The sequence below is a fragment of the Manis pentadactyla genome, chromosome 2, assembly GCF_030020395.1.
Source record: "Manis pentadactyla isolate mManPen7 chromosome 2, mManPen7.hap1, whole genome shotgun sequence".
In the NCBI taxonomy this organism is placed as follows: domain Eukaryota; kingdom Metazoa; phylum Chordata; class Mammalia; order Pholidota; family Manidae; genus Manis; species Manis pentadactyla.
In genome coordinates, this window is record NC_080020.1 from 1,135,885 (window position 1) to 1,159,882 (window position 23,998).

Here is a 23,998-nt window from a genome sequence, read left to right on the forward strand (position 1 = left end):
TCCAAACACCCATGTCAATCAAGTTTTCATATTATTTGCACAGGGCTTTGTAAAATGTCTTTAGTGGGAACCATGGATGTTCAGTCTGAGTTTGTATCACTTACAGGGTCCCCAGTAAGTCACCGTGTGGCCTTTGGGAAAAGGAACCCATGATTTCAGAGGCAGCCCTTTCTCATCTTGGAATTTCAAGTATTATAAAGCATTTTGCTGTACTGAGTCAAACTCGTCTTCCTGAAACTCAGATCATACAACTTCTCACTGGGAGGAGCATCAAGAAATTATCTGGACTAAAGTTTATATACTAAGATGCTGTATGTTACCTTTTTTTTTCTTTTTAATGACAAAAGTTTATTTTTAGTGTTCATTTTTAGTGTTTGGCAGGGGGTCTCACATACACTGCTATATGGAGGCAAGAGAGGTCATGAGACACCAGGCAACTGTGGCTTAAAAGAGAAGGAAAAACATGAATTAGTAATAGCAGGCTACTGTGGAGTGCAGAACTCAGGGATGTCATAGAAGAGCTTCATTAAGAATGAAAAGGAAAAAAAAGTGAAAAAAAACAAGACTGTAAAGAGAACTCTAAACATATAAGCAAACCAACCAAACTCTCTCAGCCTCTTTCCCTTCCTGTATCCAAGGCCTTTCTTTGCTCCCCTTTGCAGCAGAGCTCTAAGCAGTTGTGTGTATTCCACGTCTACAAGTGCTCGCTTCTTTTTCTCCTGTAAAATCACTCCATTCAGACTTTTCCTCCCACCACGCCACTGAACCCACTCTCGTCCACGCAGAACAACTCTGTGTGGTATAAGCAGTGATCAGTCCTCATTTCCCCAGGCGCTGGGCGTCAGCAGGATCGTTCAGGGCCCACCTTTCCTTCTCCCTGATAAGCTCTCTTCACGCAGCTTCTGGGACACCACCCTCCCGGTGGGGCTCCTTCTCCCTCCGTTTCTGCGCCTCTGCTCCCCGGTGTTAATTTGGTCTAAATTAGTATTCCTAGTTCTGAAGTGGAGGCTGTCCAGCTTCATACCGTGTTAGCCATTCTTCAGGACAACTATTTTCTTTCCATTAAATCGTGCTGAGAAAAAGCCTCATCTACAAATGAAAAAATGAAACAAGAATAAACTGCCAAGTAGCGAAGGATGATAATGTCTCACGTAGCCAGGGCTGCTTGGCCCGGGAAAGGCGGATTCTCTGGTGGCGCTGCAACCAGCTGCGTCCTCAATAACGAGCAGGCTCTCAAAAACGGGTTTAATTCATTAAACCTTAAAGCATTAATTCAACGGTGGGAAGACATCTGAGAAAATACGCTAAAAGGAAAAAGTATCAGTTGTAGAAGTACAAATAGAGGCGCTCCATTTATAATGCAAAATATGTAAATCTTATGAAAGAGACGGCGGCAGAGGCCCGGCCGGTGGCAGCGACCTGCTCGCGGACTCAGCCTACAGGTAAATCGCAGGAGAGCCACGTAGCATTTAAATACTGCGTAAATGCATGAGCCTGCGTGGGTCCTGGACACGGTCAATGAAAGTGACCTGAATGGGACCAAAGAGAGGGACACAAAACAGCGCTTGCGTACTGACTGCAGCTGCGTAACGACTCGGGCGAGGAGGTCATTCGGCAAAACAAGGTCGTGCTCTTCGCAGCCTCTAACGCACGGCAGCACGGTGGGGTAGCCTGCGGAGCGGGGCAGCACGCGGACAGCGCGCCGCGCCCCGGGAAGGCCCCGCCGCGCGGCGGCACCCGGCTCTGACGCCAGGGGCGCTCCCAGCGCGCGGCCCGCCCCGGCACCGCCCCGCTGCGCGCTCGTTCCGCCCGCCCGCCCGCCGCCAGGGGGCGCAGCCGGCTGCCGGCGCTCGGCTCTCGGCCCCGCGGCGCCCGCGCAGGCCGGCCAGGCGCGGCCATGGACCGCTTCGTGTGGGCCAGCGGCCTGCTGGAGATCACCGAGACGCTGGTGGTCCAGCAGCGCGGGGTGCGCCTCTACGACGGCGAGGAGAAGGTAGGCGGCGGCCCGGGGTGGCCTCGAGCGCTCGGCGCCGCCCCTCCGCGGCCCCGGGCTGCGCTCCCTCTGCCCCAAGCTCGCTCGGGGGTCCGTCAGCGCGCGACCTCAGGCGGGCCGGAGAGCCTGGCGGAGGCTGTGCGGCCGTGCGCGCCCTTGCGGAGCGCGGCGCTGCCTCGCGGGGGGGGGGCTCGGGAACGAGGCTGAGGCGACGCGCCGGCCCGCGCGCCGAGCGCAGCCCCGGGAGGGGCGCCTGCAGGCCCCGGGACATACGGCCGTGTGCGCGCCGCCGGGCGGCCCCGGGCCCGTTCTGGGCGCGCGGGGTGGGCACCGCCCCGAAAGTGGGAAGCGCTGGCCCTGCGGTTCCCGGGGCTGCCTGCCGCCCCTGCGCCCGTGTCGCGGCCCTTCCGGGAGCGCCTCGTCGGACTTCCTGGGCGCGCGTCGGGGACGCCTCGGCCCGCGCATACGGCTGCGCGAGTTTCCAGGCGGAGCAAACCCGGGCCGTGGGTCCCACCCGCGGACGGACAGGCACTGCAGTGGGTGGGGGCGACTTGGTAATATGGGTGAATGTGGTGACCACAGTGTTCCTCGCGTGAAACCTTCATTAAGATTGTATATCAACGATACCTTAATTTTAAAAGTAGGTAAAAAATAAGAGCTCTTATTACGAGCATATGGAAAGCCTTTGCTAAGCCAGCACCTTCTAGTTTTTCCTTGGACTTTTGCGCCCCCGTTGGCGGACCAGTCTGTGTAGGAATCGGAGCACCGAGAATAGAGTCATGGGAAAACCGTGGCTAGCAGCCCGTTGGTCTTGTGGAGAGTGATGACCCGGCCCAAGCCGGGCACGCAGGCCTGCTCACCGCCCCGGGCCCGCGCTGCGCCGCCCCACCACCGCCTGGTCCCGCCGAGGGCCAGACGGGTTCCGGGGGACGGTCCTGTTCCCTGCCTCCTGCCTCTGCCGGGAGGCTTCCGGACCCCAGGGCCCCCGGGACGCAGGACCTGCAGGCAGCGCCCAGACCGGGTCAGGCGGGTCTCGGAACCCTTCCCCGGCTCCCTACCAGGCGCTGCGGTTCAGCCGGCTCGGTCTTCCGAGCTCTGCTCACCACGTCCCCGGGGCGCGGGCAGGTGGCTGTCCAGTAGCACATTGGACGCTTCTAGGGTGCCGACAGTCTGTCTCTCCCATCCTTGTTCCTCCGGGCCTGTGTGTGTAAAATATGTGAACAAATTAAAGTACCTACTATGGGCCGCGAGCTTTGTAGACGGTCTCATTTAATCTCAATGGGCATATGAGGTGAGTGTTTTACTGAAAGAGAAAATAACTCCCAGAGAGACACTTGACTCTAATCCACAGAGGTAGTTATCAGGAGGGACAGGAGTCAAAAATCTCTGTGGCTCAAACCCCAAAGCCTGTGCTTGTTCAGGGCGCTGCAGAGCTTCACGAATCAGCGGTCACCACTGCCAGACGCTTCCGTGATGTCCAGCACCCCGAATCCTCCTGGAGGTGAGAGCGCCGAGACCCTCGGTGGAGAGCCTCTCCAAGCTCCTACTGTCAGTAATTAGTGGGGTGGAATGTGCTCTTCCCGCCACCCAAGGGCCCCCTGTGAATAAAGGTGTACCTGCTTGTTTACATAGGAACTGTTTTCATGGACCCATTACCGCCAGGCAATGTGTTGTTTTCGTAGGCGGTGCTTTTGTTTAATTCATTTGTTTAATTCACAGATTTAATTCACAGACAGTCATTTGTTTACTTCACAGAAGCGTCTATAGCCTCACCTAATTTAAAAAATAGTGTAGACATGGTGTGTGCGGAGTCACGGGGAAGACAGTGTAGCCCAGAGAAGACAAATAAGGACTCTGGCATCCTACTACACTGATGGACAGTGACTGCAATGCGGTATGGGGGGGACTCGATAATAAGGGTGAATGTAATAACCACATTGTTTTTCTTGTGAAACCTTCATAAGAGTGTATATCAAGATAACTTAAAAAATAAAATAGTGTAGAAGGTTAATGGTGTGTAAAATGGCAAGTTGGGAGCATGTATACTTAAAGATTTAGAAGATGTTTTCTTTCAGTTAGCTATTTTCACTTTTAGGAATTTATTCTTGGAAAATAATGAGATAGTAAAAATATAATGACTGAGGATGTGCATCTCAGCATTATGTATGTTGTATATTATGTATAGGAAAAAATTGGAAGCCATCTGAATGTCCAGCACTGGGAGTGGTTAAATACAACCTGCCCTGGGCTAAGTGAGGAATTGCTAATGATAGGCTGCTGAGTGACCAAAACAGCAAGTTATAAAACTATAAACATCGTGGCCTCATTTTATCTAAAGATTATACATGCATGCATACACACTTATATAAACATGCACACTTGAGCTGAGATGATTATGGCCATTTCCTTTACTTTTTGAGGCTTTAAAAAAAAATGTTTTCCAGATTTTGGACAGTATATTACTTGGTAACAAAATGTTAAATAAAAACAAAACAGGGTAAGAGCTTATTCAGCGAATGTCTGAGTTGAAGTAATTAAAATCATTCTTGCTCTGGGTGGTAGAGCTCACCAGCCTAAACTCGCCTGTCAGGCTTAGCTCATGATGCCCTGGAATCCCTGACAGGAACTATTACACAATTTCTTCATTTAGAGCGGCAACGTTTTACGTTGCCCATTGTCAGTTGACACACCTGGCTTCAGCTTTAAATTCACACCCTTTCGGGAAGCCGAAGTGGGAAAGAACTCATGCTCTCCTGTAGCACCATGTCCTCGTCAGTTGGTAAAATACTTGCTTTTGCAAAACAGAAATCTTACTCATTGGCAAAAAAGATTTAAAAAACATCTTAAACACATTTATTTGGTTTTGCATACACAAGCTGAACCAGAACATTTGAAGCCATACTGAATTAAGTGCTCGGAGCATATATGTTTAATTCTGATTCAGAGGAAAACACGGGGCTGGTGAAGTCCTTTCTTTGAGGTGCTGAAGTGCTTTGGCAGAATATTGCTCCCAGAGGGCATTTAAACTGGGCAGTTGGGTAGGACTGCCACCATGAAAGCTTATCAACATATTATTGAATACTTACTAATATGAAGACATTAGCAATACAGTCATAACTTACTCTTAGAAAATAATTTTTAAAAATGTATGTCAAAAGTGTGTTGGTCATTTATTATACAAGGACTTTTTTTGTCCCCAAAAAAGTGTTTCTGCATATGTCTGGTTTAACCAAAAATAATGTATATACATCTCAGAGTTGCACAAAGTTACATATGCTTATAATGCATTTTCTTAATTTTTTAATTAGATAAAGAATAAAGTTGTTAAATATGGGTAAGCCAAAAGAAACTTGACATAAATCAGTAATCCTGCTACTTTTGAACAGTTCCTTTTGGCAGTCAGTGTGTGTATGTAATTGTGCTAGGTATACCATTTTAAACTACTTTTTTCTATATTAATATCATGAATATATTAAGCCCCAAGTGCATACATAATTAAGTTTATGGTTATTATTTACGAATGTTATATAATAATCTTCTAATTGGTTGTTGACTTAACAAACATTTAACCACATTGTTTTAAACTCAAAAGGGTTATTGTTTGTAATCAAGGGGACCCTCACTAAAATGCTTTCCTTTGAGTTTTTGTGTTGTAAGGCGGCCTTATAAATGGGACCAACCTTACAACTTCTGAAATAACTAATTATTCCTCAGAAGAATACTAGCAAGCCCTACCTTATGGCAAATTCCTCTTTCTAGTAATTAGAGTTAATAGAAACCTCCAATGTATTTCTTGACTTTAACAGAAATGAAAAAAAGGTTTGATGTATTAATCTCTTGGATTCCAACTCTAAGATTTGCTTATTTATGTAATATTCAGTGTGTAATAATGAATTATGAAGATTAAAGGTTTGGCCATAAAGACCTAACTGGCATTTTTTGGTGATTGCAGATAGTTTTGAAAGACATTTTACATTTATGTTTTGAGTAGGTGACACAATCCCATGGTACAAATTCAAAACCCACAAAAAGTATGAAGTCCAAAGTCTCCCCCTGACTCTGTTCATGCTCAGGCCTCTGCACGTCATTCTAGAGAGCTGTGCGTGTGTGCCATACACAGCTATTGGTATAAAGCAGATTGTTTTCTCCTTTTTGAAATATAAATTTGTAATATACTACGCAGACAAAATTCTCAATCTTGCTTTTCTTCACTTATTCTCTGTGGAGAATTTACCATATTTCATCAATTCTAAATGCACATGCCTCTCCTGCCCCTCTTTTAACAACTCTGGAATCAGGATGCATCTTATAATAAATGGCATCTTAGATTTTATCAAATACAATGAATACATAGAATCTCTCATTCATTTTAATGACTGAGTAGTTGACTCATTGTGTGGGTGCACATTTTCTCTTGACGGACATTTAAATTGCTTCCTACCTTTTGCTCTTAACAAATAGCAACTGACAACCTAGTAGTATATCATTGTGTGCCTGTGTGAATTCATCTGTGGGATAAATTCCTAGAAGTGCAGTTACTGCCTCAAAGGATATGTGTATTTGTAGTTTTGATCAATATTAATACATTGCTCTCCATAGAGTTGCCCCTCCAGTAACGTGTGCAATTGCCTATTTCCCCACCACTTCACCAGCACAAAATGTCACCCAACTTTTGGACCTTTGCCAAGCTCATGGATGAAAGGAGTATTTGATGTTCTCTTAATTTGCCTTTTTATTATTATCTGAGAGGTTGGACATCTACCAATGCTATTAATGTGTTTCAGAGTCATTTATAGTTCTTTTTCTGTGAATTTTCTGTTAATAGACAGCCCTTATCTCCGATGGATTGCAGGCTGTATTTTCATTGATTCATAATAATCAGTACTTTACATATCAAGGAAATTAGCCCTTTGTCTCTGATGTGAGTTACAATTATTTTTCCCAGTCTGCCCCCTTTGCTGTTGGTGGTATGGAGAGTTTGTGTGCCTGTGTGTTGAGTGGAATTGATCGATCTTTTCCTCTAATGCTAATGGCTTTAATGCTTTTCTTAGAAAGACCTTCTCAATGCTGAGATTGTTTTTTAAATTGTCGTGATTTTTCCTAGTACTATTATAATTTTTTTTTAGCTTAAATATTTGACCCATCTAGAATGTATTTTGGTGCAGTATGTTGGGTATAAATCCAACTTCATGTTTGTTTTTTCCCTTCTGGCAACCCATTTGTCCTAGTACCATTGATTGAACTCCATCCACACTTAACGTTTGTATGTTTTTGTCTGTTTCTGGGTTTTATTACTATTTAAAAATTATACGACTGTTATACAAGAACTTGATCTCACAGTAAAAAATTCAGTCAATATAAAGTGTATTGTTTTAAAAGGGTCCTTTGATTCTCTTCTTCTATTCCCTCACACTTTTTCTGAGATAGTCATTGTTAACAGATCACTGAGTATTCTGTTTAGGCCTTTTTCTACCACTTCGTGTGTGTGTATGTCTGTAGGCACACACGTATATATATCTCACATGTAGTTTGGAGGATATGGCAGTTTTTCTCTATCTACCTGTTATCCATGTGACTACATTGTGTGTAATATGCTGTAAGTGGCTTTTTCCCCACTATGCCTGTGATAGTCCATATAGCTGTACCTCATTGTTCTGTTTAACCTCTCCGTGGATTCCGTAATGTGAATGTATCATATGTGATTTAACCACCCCCTTATTGTTCCAATCTAATTTGTTTTCAGTTTTTTCCTAATTTTAGCAAGTCTGTATATAAAGTTGTGAAATACATAGCCTTACTTCTCTTGAATTTGTGATAAGTCTAATTCTAAAATGCTTATGTGATTAAGTTACTTTTGTGTAATTCATGGGGAAGAAAATCTGGACCACCACTGACTGACACATTATCAATATTTTGTGATGATCTTGTCTTTCCAGATAAAATTTGATGCTGGAACCCTCCTTCTTAGTACACACCGACTCATTTGGAGAGATCAGAAAAATCATGTAAGACACAATTTTTGTTTGCGTCTGTTCCAGGTTTTAAGTCATGGAAGCTTTTTTTCTTTCTTCCCTCCCTCCCTCCGTCCCTCCCTTCCTTCCTCCTTTCTGCAAAAACTATAAATAAGTGCAGTACATTTTCATTTTCAGAGTGTCCAGAGAGTGACCCATCTGATCCCCTGCATGCAGTGCCTGGAGGGGCCAGGGCCTCGGTCCTCCCTCAGGGCAGGGCAGCCTGTAGTTACAGAGGGGAGAGCCCCGGGGACTCTGGCCTCTAGAACCCCCGCTGGACCCTGACCCGCACTAGACTGCTCTGCGTGGGATGGGAATAGTTCTCCCTCCAGTTGTCAGGATCCTTATAAAAGCTCATCCTCAGGATTCTCCCCGATTGCTGTTCAGAATCAGGATAGGTCTGCAGTCAAGTGCACGCTTTCACCTAGACATTGGGAAGAGCTGCCTCCCAGTCGCTCAACTGGAGGAGGAACCCCCCCGGAGTTTTGTTTCTGGGAAGAGAGAACAAGTTCTGTTTATAATTCCAAAGATCTGTAACTTGAAAGTATGTGTGTGTGTAACTTCTCTAGGATTGCCAGTAAAATAAGCAATCTCCTACATGGTTTTTATAATTGCAGCCTTCCCCATGACATTTTAATCCACAGATAAACCATATACTATTCTGAGGCTCTCTGAAAGGCTATTATCCGTGCGAAGTCTAAGACACTTTTTGAACCCCAAGAACCAGTTTCTGCTCCCTTAGTGGCAATATTGCCCTTCTTGGTAATTCATGCCTTAGAACTATTAATGTTACCTGATTCTCTTAAAAGAAATATACATTTAGGAAAGAGATCTTTTTCAGGGATAGGAGTCCATAAACCATGATTTAAAATTAATTAATCTTAGTATAATTTTTTGATTATCATATAAAAAGGCTACTTTAGAAATCCTTAGACCCATTAAATGCCAATCATTTATAATAGTTTTTAAAATTAAATGCACTCATAAGGGGAAGCTACATCATATTTTCTGTGAAAATTTAACTGCAGGTAGGTGAGCGAAGTACAGAAAATTATAAAGAAGAAAAACCATTTAACACACTCCTTAAATTTGTTTTTATTTACCAGTTCTATAGTTTGTTTGCCATGTAAGAATATATTATAGGTAAAAAGTTTTCATAAAGTTACTGAGTTTTAAATAACATTACTATTATTGTTTTTACTATCAAGAACCTTCAAAGTATATGGCACTCTATTAAATGCCATAAAACGGGATTTCTGATGAGTCTCCTGCATCGTGTTTTCTGTCTCTCACCTTCCAGGAGTGCTGCATGGCCATCCCTCTCTCCCAGATCGTGTTCATCGAAGAACAGGCAGCTGGAATTGGGAAGAGGTGAGCAGGTCTCTGTATCACAGCCGTCACGCGCAACCGTCGTCCCCAGTCACGCTGTTGCCGCGGACTTGGCTGACTTGAGTGCTGCGCCGCAACTGCATATGTGGGAGCGAATCTTTAACAATTGTGTTTTGGAGCTTTATAAATAATAGTTGTTGGTCAGGAGCCCCCCTGAGAGTATTTTCCTACCTTAGACTCGTAGATGCATGTGCATCTTCCTGAAAGCGTGGATCAGATGTTAAGGTTTGCTGCGATATCCTTGGGTCGTAATACATAATTTCGGCCAGTGGTCACTGTATACATTTCCCTAGATATATGCCTTTACGTGTCTGCCTCTCGGCCACTCAGTACTTGAAAATCAGAAATGACCCATCTGAGAAAAATAACTGACTTTGCTCCTAATTCTGGTTGACCGTTAAGCTTCTCAACTTTGGTTTTGTTAGATATTAGTGTTTATTTAGTGTCGTAATAGGGTTCCAAGGGGGACAATAACTAAGCGTAATCAGGGCCACTGTTTATAATCAGACCAGGGCATACACAAGATGCACTGTCCAGGCACCGCAGACGTGGTCCCCCTGGTGTGAACCACAGGTTAAGATGTTTATGTTCATTCAGGTCTATCAGACGTTCTGGCCTTACATTTTAAGCGCGTGTAATTGAAAGCAACTCAGGAACAAATACTGCTGATAGGGAATTTTTTTTTCCATGCCGGCTGACCTTGAGCTTTAGCAAAACTAGATGCCTAAACAGAAGTTAAACAAATGTTGACCTTCACTGGCAGTGCAGCGCATGCCTTACTGTGTGGCTAGCACAAAGGGAACTAACTGACATTTTGAAAAGATTAATAAAGGCACAGATTTTTAGAGGCCATTTCTCTATATTTTTCCCTTGTCACTCTTCTCCATCTTTGTAGTTCTTCTTTTAAATTGAGGTATGATTGACATATAATAATATATTCTTTTCAGGTGTACAACATAATGATTCAATATTTGTATGTATTGCTTTTCTTAATAAGTTCCACAAAGTAAAACTTCAGGGGTGTTTCATATCATTTTGAGTTTTCCTCTGCTGTGTTCCAAGGAAATCTAAACTCTGTAACAAAAATATTTAAAATATTTACCTTCACATTAGTGTCTTATTTTTAAACATCTCCAGTGAGGAGGTCAGTAATATGCCCGAGTACCCTTTCTCAAATGTTGTCTTGAGCCCCCAGCTCCTTCCTCTAAATGATTACTGCCCCTCATTGATTCAAAGGTGTGTATATATTCTCACCTTTTAACTAACATCTCTGAGCCCAAGATGCTGCTTTGGTTTAGTGGATTTTAAACTGGCTGAAATACGGATAATTGAATGACCTAAGAAATGAATATTTGAAAAAAATGGCATGGATCTTCTGTGCTGATTGTAGGATTTTTAAACTTCATTTTGTATCATAATCTTTTAGCTTTTTGTTGGGTTTCCATTGACAAAATTAGGTATTTTCATTAAAAAATTTTGAAGATTTCTTTCATTTTAAAGACTGCATAATGCTTTTTGCTCAGTCACCTTATCCTTGTTGTCAGATTTTTGTCACTCTACTTGACATTTCATTTCAAACAGTCCTGTGATTCTGCGCAGTTTATTTGCTGGCCCCCCTCGAAGATGTTCTCCACAAAGCACAGATAGAGTCCTTCCGAGTCGGGACCTGGTTCACTGCTCAAAGCATTTGTTGCAGTGAGAGGCCCCACACATGGCATCTCCATTTTACAGTAGTATTTAGGCAATTGTTTGGCCTAAACAAAAAAAAGGTTGAGTGATAAGTGAATCTATAATGTGGAGAGAAAGAAAAAGCTGTAAGCTGTGTATATCGCAACTGAGTTTTTTGGTTTTGCTAATCTTTATAAAAGATTGCTTATTGAGTGGGTTGGGAAAAAAGGAAAAAAGACTTAGAAATCTGAACAAATATTGTGACATTTTTAATAGCACTGCAGGTACTGGGAGTCATAAAGATAGTGGCAGTTTGTGTTCCTAGAGCAGCAGTATTTTGAGAATTGTTTTTGCTCTTGGGTATCTTTCTAGATCATGCTGTTGACTGAATGACATTTTCCAAACATGACACTGTAGAATGTTAGTTTTGGATGGAGTTTTAATAAAGTATCTGCTGCCAGCTCCACACATTTTGTTTTCACATGAGCAGCTTTGGCAGAAATTATAGGCCCCCTGATAACCTCTGGGGATGACTGTAGATCGAAAACCCTAATCACAAATGAAAATCATAAACCACCCCAAATTTGGTAATTTGTTTTGAACTTATTTCCTACAACCACATTTTCATTTACTCTATAGAGCTAGTAACTCGAACTTTTGGTTCATAGCTTGGAAGTTTTAAGTGAAAGCATTTCTTAAAGGTTCAGTAACACTGAGTTAATGCAATTTCAATTTAAAAGGATTCCATTCAGGGTCCTTTGTTTCTACATGAATTTTAAAAGTGGTCTGAAATATGTTAAAAGTTATGAAAACAGAATTGTGATTTTTTAGAAGGCAATGAAATAAATTACATTTTGCTCTTCATTCAGTGCCAAAATAGTGGTTCATCTTCACCCAGCTCCTCCTAACAGAGAGCCTGGTCCATTCCAGAGCAGTAAGAACTCTTACATCCGACTCTCCTTCAAAGAACATGGCCAGATCGAGGTGAGTTCCTCTGTGAGTGAAACTGGCCTAGGAATGGGTGTTTGTATTTTGGTTGTCTGTTCATATGGTGGAAGGCGATATTGTACAACATACCAGGTTTCACCGTATTTTTACAGTAAAATTGTTACGATATCTGAAGCCTTATCAGTGGAGAATATGAAGTTTAGGTTTTAGTGGGAACAGGATGCAGGAAGGCGTCAAAAGGAAAGAGCAGAGGCTGGAAATGCTAAGTCATGTCATTAGGCTGCTAGTAACGTTTTCAGGGGTATAGTCTGGTGAAAGGGACATGGAATATAATGCCGTGGAATGTTAAACTGCCTCCATCTGAAGGCTCGCCGGCCTCAAAGCAGGCAGTCTGCCTTCAATTCCATATCAGTCTAATCCCTTAAATACATATTCCTAGCATATTAGTTTATATATTCTGATAATAAGTACTCTTCACACTGAGAAGTGTGTGTGTATCTCCCCATCTGTGTCATGAATTACTTGGGCTCTTCTCCGACTCCTCGCCCTGTGCCCCTCACACTGGGCACTGAGCAGAAATAAGTGACCCACTGAAGTTGTTCTCACTGTAGCTGAAAAATATAGCTCATTTTTTGGGAGTGTAGGCATGGTTTGGCCCCGGCTTATGGCTTTACATTTTAACTAGACAAATTATTCTCTGTGTTAGCTTCAGGGTAATGGTTGTATATTTTTCTTGGCACTAATGTCTGTTTTGCTATAGATTGAAAACAATTCACATATGCAGGATTATTTAAGTCTGTTTATTTCATTTCATCGTCACGCTTCTCTCTGTTGAGAATGGCTCACTTTATATAGGTCAGTTCCTTCTTTGTTTTCCTTTGCATTTTCTGAAGTTGGTCCAAGAAAAGAACTTCCTTTAATTTCCTTTGAAGTCTCTGAGAACTCTAGGCTCGTTGCAAATGACTGAACAGAACTTCCAATTGAAGAAACGTTCAGTCACGATTTGTACAAGGACGCAACAACCTGACTCATGGAGTGTGTATGTGCTTAACAGTTTTACAGGCGTTTATCAGAGGAAATGACACAGAGGAGATGGGAGAATATGCCAGTGACCCAGTCATTACAAACAAATCGAGGACCCCAGGTATTTTAAAAAACTTCTTAATCCAATGTTTTTAGCTCTGTGTTTACATCCCCATTAAGGGAGGAGACTTCTGTGATTATAGAACTTGATGGAAACAAAGCAATGATATTCTGATTTGAAAATTTATTTTCACAGAACCTAATTTAGTGCTCTGTAGATAGTATACACTTAGTAAATATAAATGCCTCCTTACCGGAGGAATTCTTGGGGTGGCAGAGGTTAGATTCTGCTCCCTGCATTCTGTTCTTCATAGTCGGTGTGGATCGAGAGAACAGACAACACCTGTGGGTGGCCTTTTCCAGGCTAGTCTAAATTGATCGCCAACTATGGACAGACACTCAAATGTGTGCAAGTAGCTTATATAATAACTGTCAAGTACTAAAATTTTACTACAAATTTTTGTACTTGTGAGACCCTGTTGAGTATATGATGCATAGATAATAGTTTGCCAAAGAACAAAAATGAATAGGATATTTAATGTGCATATGAAACACAGCACAAAATATGCCATTTATGGTATGTGCAGTTTTTCTTTATAAAGATTGAGGATCACTATCAATGGCAAGAAACTGACAGGCATTCTGGGAGGAAACGGGATGTAATTGTCTGCTTTGCTTCAGTCCTTTGTGGGCCCTTTCCAGTCATTGAAAGTGCAAAGTGGTGGGTTACAAAAGACCGTGTCCTTCCTATTCTGTGAGTTTTATTTTCTACTCTTGTTTTTCAGGCAGGAAGAATAAGGGCTGTAGGGATTGTGGGTATTGAAAGGAAATTGGAAGAAAAAAGGAAAGAGACTGACAGAAACATTTCTGAGGTAACTTTACACAAGTTTTCAGCTGTTTGTGTTTACTCTTTGGGATACAGTTGTGACTAATTCCATTCTGTATGGAATGGTTTTGTTTTCCTGGACCCACAAATTCTCTTATTCCATTTACTAGGTCTACTTTGGGTTGGCATGATTTAGCCAAGGCATAGATTAAAAACCTTTTCCAAAAAGAAGAAAAGAGAAATGCAAGTTTGTTTTCTGTGATGTTAAAAAACATGATTGTTGTGTGTAAATTTTAAAGTTAAGCTGGATTGATTGGAAGGTACTCCTACTGAATTCAGAGTCCTCTGAATAATTACTCTGGACATTTGGTTGACTTGGTTGAGGGAAAAGTGCTGGTCTGTGGCTCTCCCCCCGGGCGGACTCCACAGTTTCATGCTGATGGCCACTCGGGGGCCAGAAACAGCCAGTATGAGTGGGGCGGACGAGCCTACCTCTCCTACCAGGAGAGCAACCCTGAGCAGGCCCGTTACAGGCTCTCTGAAACCTCATCTATGCAGAAATTCAAGTGAGGGGAAAGAGCTATAGTTAGGGAAGAGTCTGCGGTGAGTTAATACATCGAAACACATCATTGGTTTTCCCATGCTTATGTAAAAATGGTCTTGCATTTTTATGAAATTATTCTATGAAGTAATCCCTTGTTTTTTTATAATGCTTTCTAAGTAAAATTCCATTGATTCATGCTGTTCATAGAACTTCAAAGAGGTGTGTCAACCAAATAAAGTCTAAACTGCAAATATTTATTGAATACCTGTATTATTTAAAGTTTTCTGGAGAAACAGAACCAATGGGAGAGACATAGACATCAGTGTACTGCTATCTCTGTCTATATAGACATATCTGTATAGATAGATCCACAGCCATATGCAGTGAGGCTCATTGTAAGGAACTGGCTCATGGGGTTGTGGGGACTGACAAGTCCCACCGTCTGCCACCTGCAAGCTGATGCCCAGGAAGGCTGGTGATGGGAATTCTGGAGTCCGAAGGCCTGAGGACCAGAGCCCGGATGGGGTTAGGTTTCATTCAGTTCAAGGGCAGGATGAGGCTGAGGTCTTAGCTCAGGAAGGCAGAGAAAGAGCGACTTTTCCCTTCCTCCGACTTTTTGTTCCTTCCAGCCCTCAGCAGCCTGGATGCTGCCCCCTGCACTGAAGAGGGCCGTCTGCTCAACTCACTGGACCCGTTCAGATGCTGACCTCCTACGGCCAGCCTCACAGACACCCTGAACGGTGTCTGACCAAAGACTGGGCACTCTGTGATCCAGTCAAGTTGACACATTAGATTAGCCATCGTGATACTTACTCTGGGCCCACTAACTAAAAGTGTAGGTTTTTTTTTATTGATATACAATCTTGTATTAGTTTAAAGTGTACAACACAGAGGCTCACCAGTTACCCACACGATCAGATCCTTACCCGCTCTAGTGCAGCTACTGCCTGTTGACACAGGATGTGACAGAGTCACTGGCTGTGTCCCCCGTGCTGCCCTGCCGTCCCCGCAGTCAGCCTCTGTTAGACTGGGGATTTGTGTGTCCCTTCATCTCCCTCGCCCTGCGCCCCCTCCCCCCCAGGCCCCCTCATGGTAACCACCAGTTCCTTCTCAGCGTCTTGAGTCTACACATATAGGTGATCGACGAGGAACAAAGGGCATTTGAGCTGTTAAGTGCCCGTAGGTTAGGCTTTGCTGATGACATGTTTATGGTGAGGTTGTGCCTGTTCCTCTGCCCTGTGTGTTTCCTGCAAATGGGCATCTGGACCCGGAGGCACCAGCGGTCCTGGGTTTGGTCCCTTTGGTAAGCCTAGGGATGCTGCGTCCTTTCACCAGGAGGCACGCGTCTCTTCTGGCAACGTTAGCAGCTGTTAGTGTTCAGTGCACGTACCTGTTGGTTTGGTCGTGGTTGCAAATGGTGATCAGCTGAATACTTTTTAAAGCGATACATCCACCCATCTACTGTTTGGCTACTCATGGACAGAATTCCTAAGGGAGGGCAGGGTAAGTGGGTTTTCCTTTATCATCAGGTTAGTAAACTGGTTCCTTATCCTCCAAAGTGACTAGTTAGGGTTTTTTTTAACATATTATGATTTCATGAATTTTAACATATTTGATGAATTTCAATCAGTTACAATTATTATCCTGTTTAAAGCTCAAATTGTCCTGTCTTTGGCCATTGGGAACCTCTTCAGGCTGGCTCCTGAGTGCTTTAGATGTGACCCGGGCCTTGGTAGTTTCCTTACTGTCTGGTGTGACCGAAGTTCCAGGACCTTCCTGTACATTTCCTGCCCCAGCTCTACCATCCTCAGAACTCTGGTCTGGTTTGTTGTAGTGGGAAACAGTACATCAAAGCCACACTCTGTTAAGGCATATGTGTCTCCATTGGGTTATCATTATTTCTAGACCTTTTCAGTGGAAAGAGCTAGGATTTTTTTTTAATAAAAGTGCTTCATGATAAGACGATGGATGTGATAGAGGGACAGGAGGTTATGTCAATTGGCAGATAAAATAATAGAAGGGGCCCATACATCTTATTTTGCATTAATTTTATCGTAGGCTGTTTCTCCACTCATTTTTTGGATGGCTGGTTAATTCCAAATTTTATAATAATAATAGAAATGCAGAAGATTTTATTGGTGTTTTATAATCACGTAAACATTTTATAGGAGATTCCTCTGAGGCACTAAAATATTTGTGCTTTTTTATGGACTATAAGCAATAAGGGTTAATTTTTGTCTTTTATGTGGACTCATCACTTTCAGCATGTTTTTTCTATGATTTACCATATACAACTTTAAAAGTGTTGTCTTAATAGTTTTCTTTACATGGATAAAAGAAATCTAAAATTTTGTGTATTCATAGTAAAAATCGAAGTGTGTTCAGGGTGTGTTCTATGTTGGAAAAACTAGGCTGGCGTGTGATTTACCTTCCATTTAAACATTAGCATTGACTTCGCTTCAGAGCTGCAGCCGCAGTTTCCCACAGAGGCTTCCTGCAGCTGCTGGCTGTTGCTGATAAGAATCCAGAGTTTAGGCCTTTTGTTTATCTGAGGAAATTCCTGTTAGGTGTGTGCACATTCCCCTTTGTTTTCAGCATTAACCATAGTCGGCCATAAGGATCTTAGACTGACATTCTATTCTTTCAGCAAAGGCTCTAGCAGGTGGGGATACTTCCCTGCATGTAACTGAGCTAATAAGAGCCCACTGACACTATTTTACGTGTTCTGAAACTTATTTTGGTTAGTAAGGTGCTTAATTGGTTTTAAAAAATAACATCTGTTGCCATCAGTTATAACATCTGTTAGCCAGAAGGTACTCTGCCCTTGAGGTGTATGTTTGATAATTTGAAATACATTTATTATAAATATGTCTGATTAAGCTTGAAGAGGCCTTTGAAGTATATATTCACTAGAGTAAATTAAATAATTGCTGGGTTTTATTTAGATATGTTTTGGTGATATTGAGTGCTTCTCTTTTGTGAGATCCTACCCACTATATCCAAACTACAAAATAAATCAGTATTCAGAGACGGGTTTATGGCTTCAGTTAAATCACAGCTGCTATTAAAACCAGAATTGTTGAGCTCAAAGACGTATTCCTGAGGCTGCATATTGCCTGTTTCACCCAGGAAAGCTTTACAGTGCCCTTGACTCTTGGCCTCCCATCAGGAAATGGTTTTGGGAATAACAATGACAAATTTTCTTGCTTGTGTCAAAGAACAGTAAATAGTATTTTCTGAACTGTTACTTATGTCACCTTTTTGTGTAATCAAAATAACTTTGCTCTTTGAAAAAGTGAAGTTTTTTGTGGTTTGTTATGAAAACTTGTGGTTTCTCAACTAAACTGAATTCTCAGAATAAGGTAGATTTATTACTTATGAAAATACATAAATAAATAGATATTTGCAAATTTTCCTAAGTTTTTATCATAGGGGAGAAAATAGAGTGCTTCATTGTTTTAAAATGTTTTAATTCTTTGGACAGATTGCAACACAACTCGTTTCTCATTTCAGGCTTTTGAAGACCTCAGCAAGCTAATGGTCAAGGTATGTGTCTCTGACACCCCTGACACGGCGCACCGACTGTGTAACGGTTTTCTCATGTCTTTGTTAGCAAACACTGGGGAGATTACTTCTTTCCAGTCTTTTACTATTCCCTCAACAGGCTAAAGAAATGGTGGAGTTATCAAAATCAATTGCTACTAAGATTAAAGACAAGCAAGGAGACATCACAGAAGATGAGGTAAACGCATCGCCTTTTCACGGTCTTGAGATCTAGGTCACACATGCAACGCAATAATGTTTTAGCAGTTTACCAACTTGCTTTCTTAATGTAGTATTTTATTTCTTGTTGGACTTGAGGACATAGAAAAGTGCTGAACAAAAAGTCAACCATAAAAACCTTGTTAGCTCCAGTAGGAGTAAAGGACATGTCACACAGCCTTTTCTTGGGCATAGAAAATACTGATGTGTGTATGGAACAGCTGTTTCCCGCATAGCTGTCGGTTTGATGTCGGCCCCACTCGGTCTACAGCCTGGTCACAGCCATTTTCCTTCCTCAGTTCTCAGTCGTGTCACTCGGTTGGCATAAATATGGCACAGCTGCTCTCTAAGTCTCTCGCACCAAACTGGGGAGGTAAATGGAGTATCAGATGCCAAGACAGGAGAAGGAAGAAGAATAATTAGATTTATGCAGGGACCTACGAGAATCCACTTTTTTAGAGCTCACGATACAGAAACATGGTAGAAGAAATGGGCAGGTGGAGAAATAACTGAGTTGAATTGAATTTATGATGGAAGAATTTCAGATGTTGCGGTGAAGAGACCAATTCTACATAGTCTTTCTGTACATTTTCTTCTCTTATTACAGACCATCAGGTTTAAGTCCTATTTGCTGAGCATGGGAATAGCCAACCCAGTGACCAGGGAAACCTGCGGCTCAGGCACTCAGTACCACATGCAGCTGGCCAGACAGCTGGCTGGAATATTGCAGGCGCCTTTAGAGGTAAAAGAAAGACAAAGTGGGCCTTTTAAATTGTCTCAAATTATTTCCACATCATCAGCAATCTTAGCATAAGCATAACTCCTTTCATAATGTGGTTTCTGTTCAACCAACATGTGTGTTTTTCTTTCAGGAATATTTAATTCAGTATACTTATTACTGGATTCTTTGTCAGTAGTTTTCTAAATTCTTTTCACTTTCTATTTCAGATATCTATAACTTTCTAAACGTATTTGATATGAAGCTTTTCTCATCTTATTTTCAAAAGGAAATATGTTACCTGTGTGTATTTAGATAAATTTGTACATATCTAGTCTTAAGACAGAGTATACTATTAAAAATTTCATAATACAGATTCATATTCTAATCTAACATTATTCAGGCAATCAAAACTTAGTTATTCAAGCACTTATATTAAGAGATATATCAAACATGATAAAAAAAATACCATAATGAATTCCTATGTGTCTATCATCCAGCTGCATGTGTAAGCCAGTCCCCACTCAAAATTATTATCATTTTGTTACATTCAAATTGTCACATCTGAGGCTAGTGAGAGCTACTCAAAATTATTTGAAAGTAAATCCGAAACATCACATCACTTTATCTGTAAATATTTCAATATGTCATTAGAATGATAAAGATGCTTTAAATGTATATTTAAATCCCATTTCACACCTGAAAAGTTAAAAATAATTTTTAATATTATCAAATACCTAAGTGTTCACATTCTCTCTTAGTTTGTTCAAATCAGAACCATTGTAATTGGTTGATTTGTTTCAAGTTAGTGTGAATTCCACAGTTTCCCCTTGTCCCATCTCTTTTTTCCCCCACATAATTTTTTCATTGGAGAAACTGGTCGTTTATCTACGGAGTGTCTCAGGGCCTGGGTGTTGCTAACCTGCATGTTAACATGCTTCCCTGTCCTGTGTATTCCCTGGAAGTGGTGGTCACATCCAGAAGTTCCCCCTGCTCACCAGTGCATCTCATGGGGGTGCCATGCATTTCCATCAGGAGGTGCTCAGCGTCTGATTGCCCTTTTTCAGTGACGTTAGCAGCCACGGGCAGTGCCTGTCTAGATCTGCTGTTTCATTAGGGTTGTAAACTGGTGATGCTCTTATTTAATTCTGTAATTTATTCTCCACTTATTAGCTGGAATAACTTGAAACATTTAAACACACTTTCTGAACCATGGTGTAGAGCCTTTCTTTTCATTTAAGTAAATGATAAACAGCAATAATGACATTAAAGTCTGAATATTAATTTGAAATGCCTCATGGTATCTGAACAAGTTCTCCTGTGTGTAAATGTAGTTTTTAAAAGCTTCTTAAGAAATTTTATGATTTCTGATTTCACTCTGATTATGATTTCTGTGAGAAGTGCTAACTGGTGCTAATTATAACATAATTCTTTTATTTCGTATTTTAATAGGAACGAGGGGGAATAATGTCACTCACAGAGGTGTATTGCTTAGTAAACCGAGCACGAGGAATGGAAGTAAGAGTGTTTGAATACTCTTTTAACTAATTATAGACTTTCCTAATACAATACAGATTGCCCTCCAGTGAATACAATTTGAGGAAGGGTTATGAATATTAAAAATATTTTGAAATGTGGTGCATTGAAAAGAATACTGCCCTGGAGTCTAGGAGGTGTATTCTGTTCCTGGTTTTGCCAGTGATTTGCTGAGTGACCTTGAATAGCTTACTTAACCTCTCTGGGACTCAGTTTTCCGAAAGGTCTGGACTGACTGATGCTTTGCAGCTCAACATTCTGTTTGTGTTGTGATTAGTGAGGTTGTGTAGGGTGCCTCTTGTCTGGGATAGTCAGGTGGCTTGGGTTCAGACTGCCTGTGAACAATAGGGGGGGACGCGGCTCTGCCCCGGCTTTGAAACAGCGGTGGCCGCTCAGCTCTCATTGCCCTTTGCACCCAGGAGTCCGTGCCTGCCGAGGCTCCGCCCAGGGCTCTGTACCTTTGGGGTCAAACACGGTATTGCCATGTCGGCAGTCACCTCTGTGCAGGTGACTGATGCGTGTCTGCAGAGCTCAGCCCAGTCCTCTGCTGTGTTTTGAATGGTCGTCATAACTGCCGCCAGTGAGTACTTACTATCTGCCAGGCACTCTGCACCTCTTGTTCACCCCCTGTAATTCGGTGAGGTGGCTACTTTTACTATCTCCCTTGGGGGATGATTTGGGGATGAGGAAATTAAGGCTTAAAAGATTAAATCATTTGACCAAGGCTTCCCTGGAGATAGGGTCTGACAGGAATTTGGACCCAGCCTGGGCTGGCTCCAGACCCATTCTGTGCCTCAGATCTGTGCTTGTCAGCCACCCCCCTGGGCTGATGCTCTGAGGCTGCATGGTCTGGCAGGGGAGCCGCCAGCTAGTCACATGTGACCACTGTGAACTTGAAACGTGGTTAGTGCAAATTGAGATGTGCTCTAAGTATAAGTTACATGCCAGGTTTAGAAGACTTAGAACATACAGAATAAAGAAATGTTAACTATCTCATTAACAATTTTTATATGTCATATGATGAATTTTTTGATCTATGTGTTAAAGTTAATTTCACTTATTTCTTATTGTGGCTACTAGAAAATTTAAAATTACATAATGATTTGCCTTGTATTTCTTGTGGGTAGGTATAGCACTGCTTTAATGAATACAAGTCTCTGCTTCTTAAAATGTTTTGCCTAAAATCCTCGATAAATAATTCGTTTTAGATTTCCTTGTCTGTTTTTGTGATGAGTATAATTATATAGCACCACTCTATCAATTCACGGTGTAAACCAGGCTCTTCTCCCATCAGCTGCTCTCACCAGAAGACTTGGTGAATGCATGCAAGATGCTGGAAGCACTGAAGTTGCCTCTCAGGTAAAAGAACCCCCACAGGAAGACGGCCGTGCAGCCAGAGTCCCGCAGACAGGCGACAGGACCGCCCTGCCCGCTCTCCCATCCTGCGTGGGGAGCCGGCCCGCGGCCCCTCCTGGGGTCACATGTGAACACGCTCCTTTGGCACCACCAGCCCGTCTGGCTCCCAGCTTCCATCCTTGCCAGGCTGGGCGTGGCCTGAGCCGGCTCCTCGGCTGGACTCTTGATCAGGGGCAGTGAGATAAGAGTGAGGGCTCACCCCACAAGGTCGGGGTAACCAGTCCTTTCCTAGACATCAGTTCCATGTTATTAGTCTCTCCAGACTGAGAACTGCAGATGTTCCGCTCTGAACTGTATTTTCCTTATCCTTAGGTTAAAAAAAAGTAACCATTTTACTGAGTATGTGGATTATAGCCCATAATTTATTAACTGCTTATTCATGAGCTTTTCTGTTGTGCCTTAGTTGCTTTTGTGGTTGTTATAAGTGTTGTCTTGTTATAGTTGGTCAAAAAGAAAGTAAAGAATACGTGCACCTCCGTCGCGGTGGCAGGTCCAGATACTCACGCTTTGTTCTCCCATCTGTGATCTTCAGGCTCCGGGTTTTTGACAGTGGTGTCATGGTGATTGAGCTTCAGTCCCACAGGGAAGAGGAAATGGTGGCCTCGGCCTTGGAGACGGTATGTGAACCTGGCATCCGCTGATCACTAGCGCCTGCTGCCAGGACCCAGTGCTTAGCAACTTGAGAAACAGGGTTTCCTTTTAAATTTAACTTTCCTAAAAAGTAGTGTTTGCAGACCCAATAAAAAATAGTTTATCATTACCAATGAGTAAATACTAATCAAAATTATACTTTGAAACGGTTTTGAAACTTCCCAGCATTCATGGTGTCTTACAGGTAAGGAGAATCAGAATTAGCGAGGCGCTCTCTTTTCCTCTGAAGCTCCGTTTTGAGGACAGGTTTTAACTTTGTTAATCAAAGTGTTGCCCATGAGTGAACTTTTTCTTTCAGAACACTTTAAGCAGAATTACAAATATCACAAGTTGTTTTATGAAATAATTGCTTTAAAAAATATGGAAGGCAACTGTTTTAGATTGATTTTATTAGCCGAACTGCTGCCATGACACATTAAGATACTTGAACTATTACTGCCTTCATAGCCTCTGTGGAGAGCCTATGTAATGTGAGTAACTCACATTTATTTAGCTTATTTCAAACTAGACGGAATCCCAGGACCATAGATATATCTGCCACATATTTAAAAGTAAACCTGTATGTTTTGTTCCTTCACTGGAGCATGTAACGTGAATTCAGATTCATTAGAATTTACTGTTTGTTCATTCGCAGAATTTCGCAGTCCTTCTTAGGCTTCAGCACATTGCCCTTGTCATATCAGAGAGGCTTCACGGTGCCTCTGCCGGCTCCGGCCCTCCGCGTCCTTAGAAGTAAACATCAGTGAGGAGTTCTGTTGGGACTCTCCCTTGGATTTCAGTGCAGTCAGGAAATTATTTCCTAAGTGCACTAGGAGGCATTCTTCCAGGGTAGTGCCCTGGTGGTCTGAATTACCACGTGTTTCTGCTAGGTTTCAGAAAAGGGATCCCTCACCTCGGAAGAGTTTGCCAAGCTCGTGGGCATGTCTGTCCTCCTGGCCAAGGAGAGGTAAGGGAGGTCCCCGTTCCGCATCACCGATCGGGTCTGTGTTTCCGAACGGGCGGGTGACCGCGGGTTTCCCTTGATTCCTAGGTTGCTGCTTGCAGAGAAGATGGGCCATCTTTGCCGGGACGATTCAGTGGAAGGCTTGCGGTTTTACCCAAACTTATTTATGACACAGAGCTGAGGGTTTTGCATTTGAAATACTTCTCATCCATATACTTGCATCATGTAGAAGTTGTATGACACTGAGCTGAAAGTAAACTCGGATAAACGGAATTTACTGGAACCTCACAATATAATATAAAACCCTTTTAAATTCTCCCTAAATAATATCCAAGAAATTTATTTTGGATAAATACAGGAAATACAAAAAATGAATGCCAGTATGAGTCTAAAGTCATGCCACAGTCACGGAGTCCGCTCAGAGATGGACTTGAAATATGGCAGATTTCAACTTGATCCTCAGAGCCGACCATTATTTAAAGAAGCGAATTTAGTTAACATGGGGGAAGA

At 42.4% G+C, this 23,998-nt stretch overlaps 1 protein-coding gene across 3 annotated transcripts; it reads left to right on the forward strand.

The window, feature by feature from the left end:
- Positions 1-1,836: 1,836 nt before the first annotated feature.
- Positions 1,837-23,761, forward strand: VPS36 (vacuolar protein sorting 36 homolog). Of its 3 annotated transcripts, none has more exons than XM_036904898.2 (14): positions 1,837-1,993; positions 7,930-7,998; positions 9,305-9,375; positions 11,931-12,045; positions 13,064-13,153; positions 13,878-13,964; positions 17,976-18,008; positions 18,127-18,204; positions 18,832-18,966; positions 20,395-20,460; positions 21,773-21,837; positions 22,427-22,511; positions 23,415-23,491; positions 23,576-23,761. In XM_036904898.2, exons 1-14 carry the CDS (start codon positions 1,898-1,900, stop codon positions 23,667-23,669), a joined length of 1,161 nt encoding a protein of 386 aa, XP_036760793.2. In that variant the 5' UTR covers positions 1,837-1,897; the 3' UTR covers positions 23,670-23,761. The 3 variants fall into 3 exon arrangements, with proteins under 3 accessions (XP_036760793.2, XP_036760794.2, XP_036760795.2); XM_036904900.2 differs by lacking the exon at positions 1,837-1,993 and adding an exon at positions 3,181-3,494; XM_036904899.2 differs by lacking the exon at positions 18,832-18,966.
- Positions 23,762-23,998: the final 237 nt, after the last annotated feature.

Coding starts and splice junctions, on each gene's coding strand:
- VPS36 (XM_036904898.2), top strand. CDS start 1,898: ATGGACCGCTTCGTGTGGGCCAGCGGCCTGCTGGAGATCACCGAGACG. Junction 1,994..7,929: donor TCTACGACGGCGAGGAGAAG/GTAGGCGGCGGC, acceptor TTGTCTTTCCAG/ATAAAATTTGATGCTGGAAC. Junction 18,205..18,831: donor GAGACATCACAGAAGATGAG/GTAAACGCATCG, acceptor CTCTTATTACAG/ACCATCAGGTTTAAGTCCTA.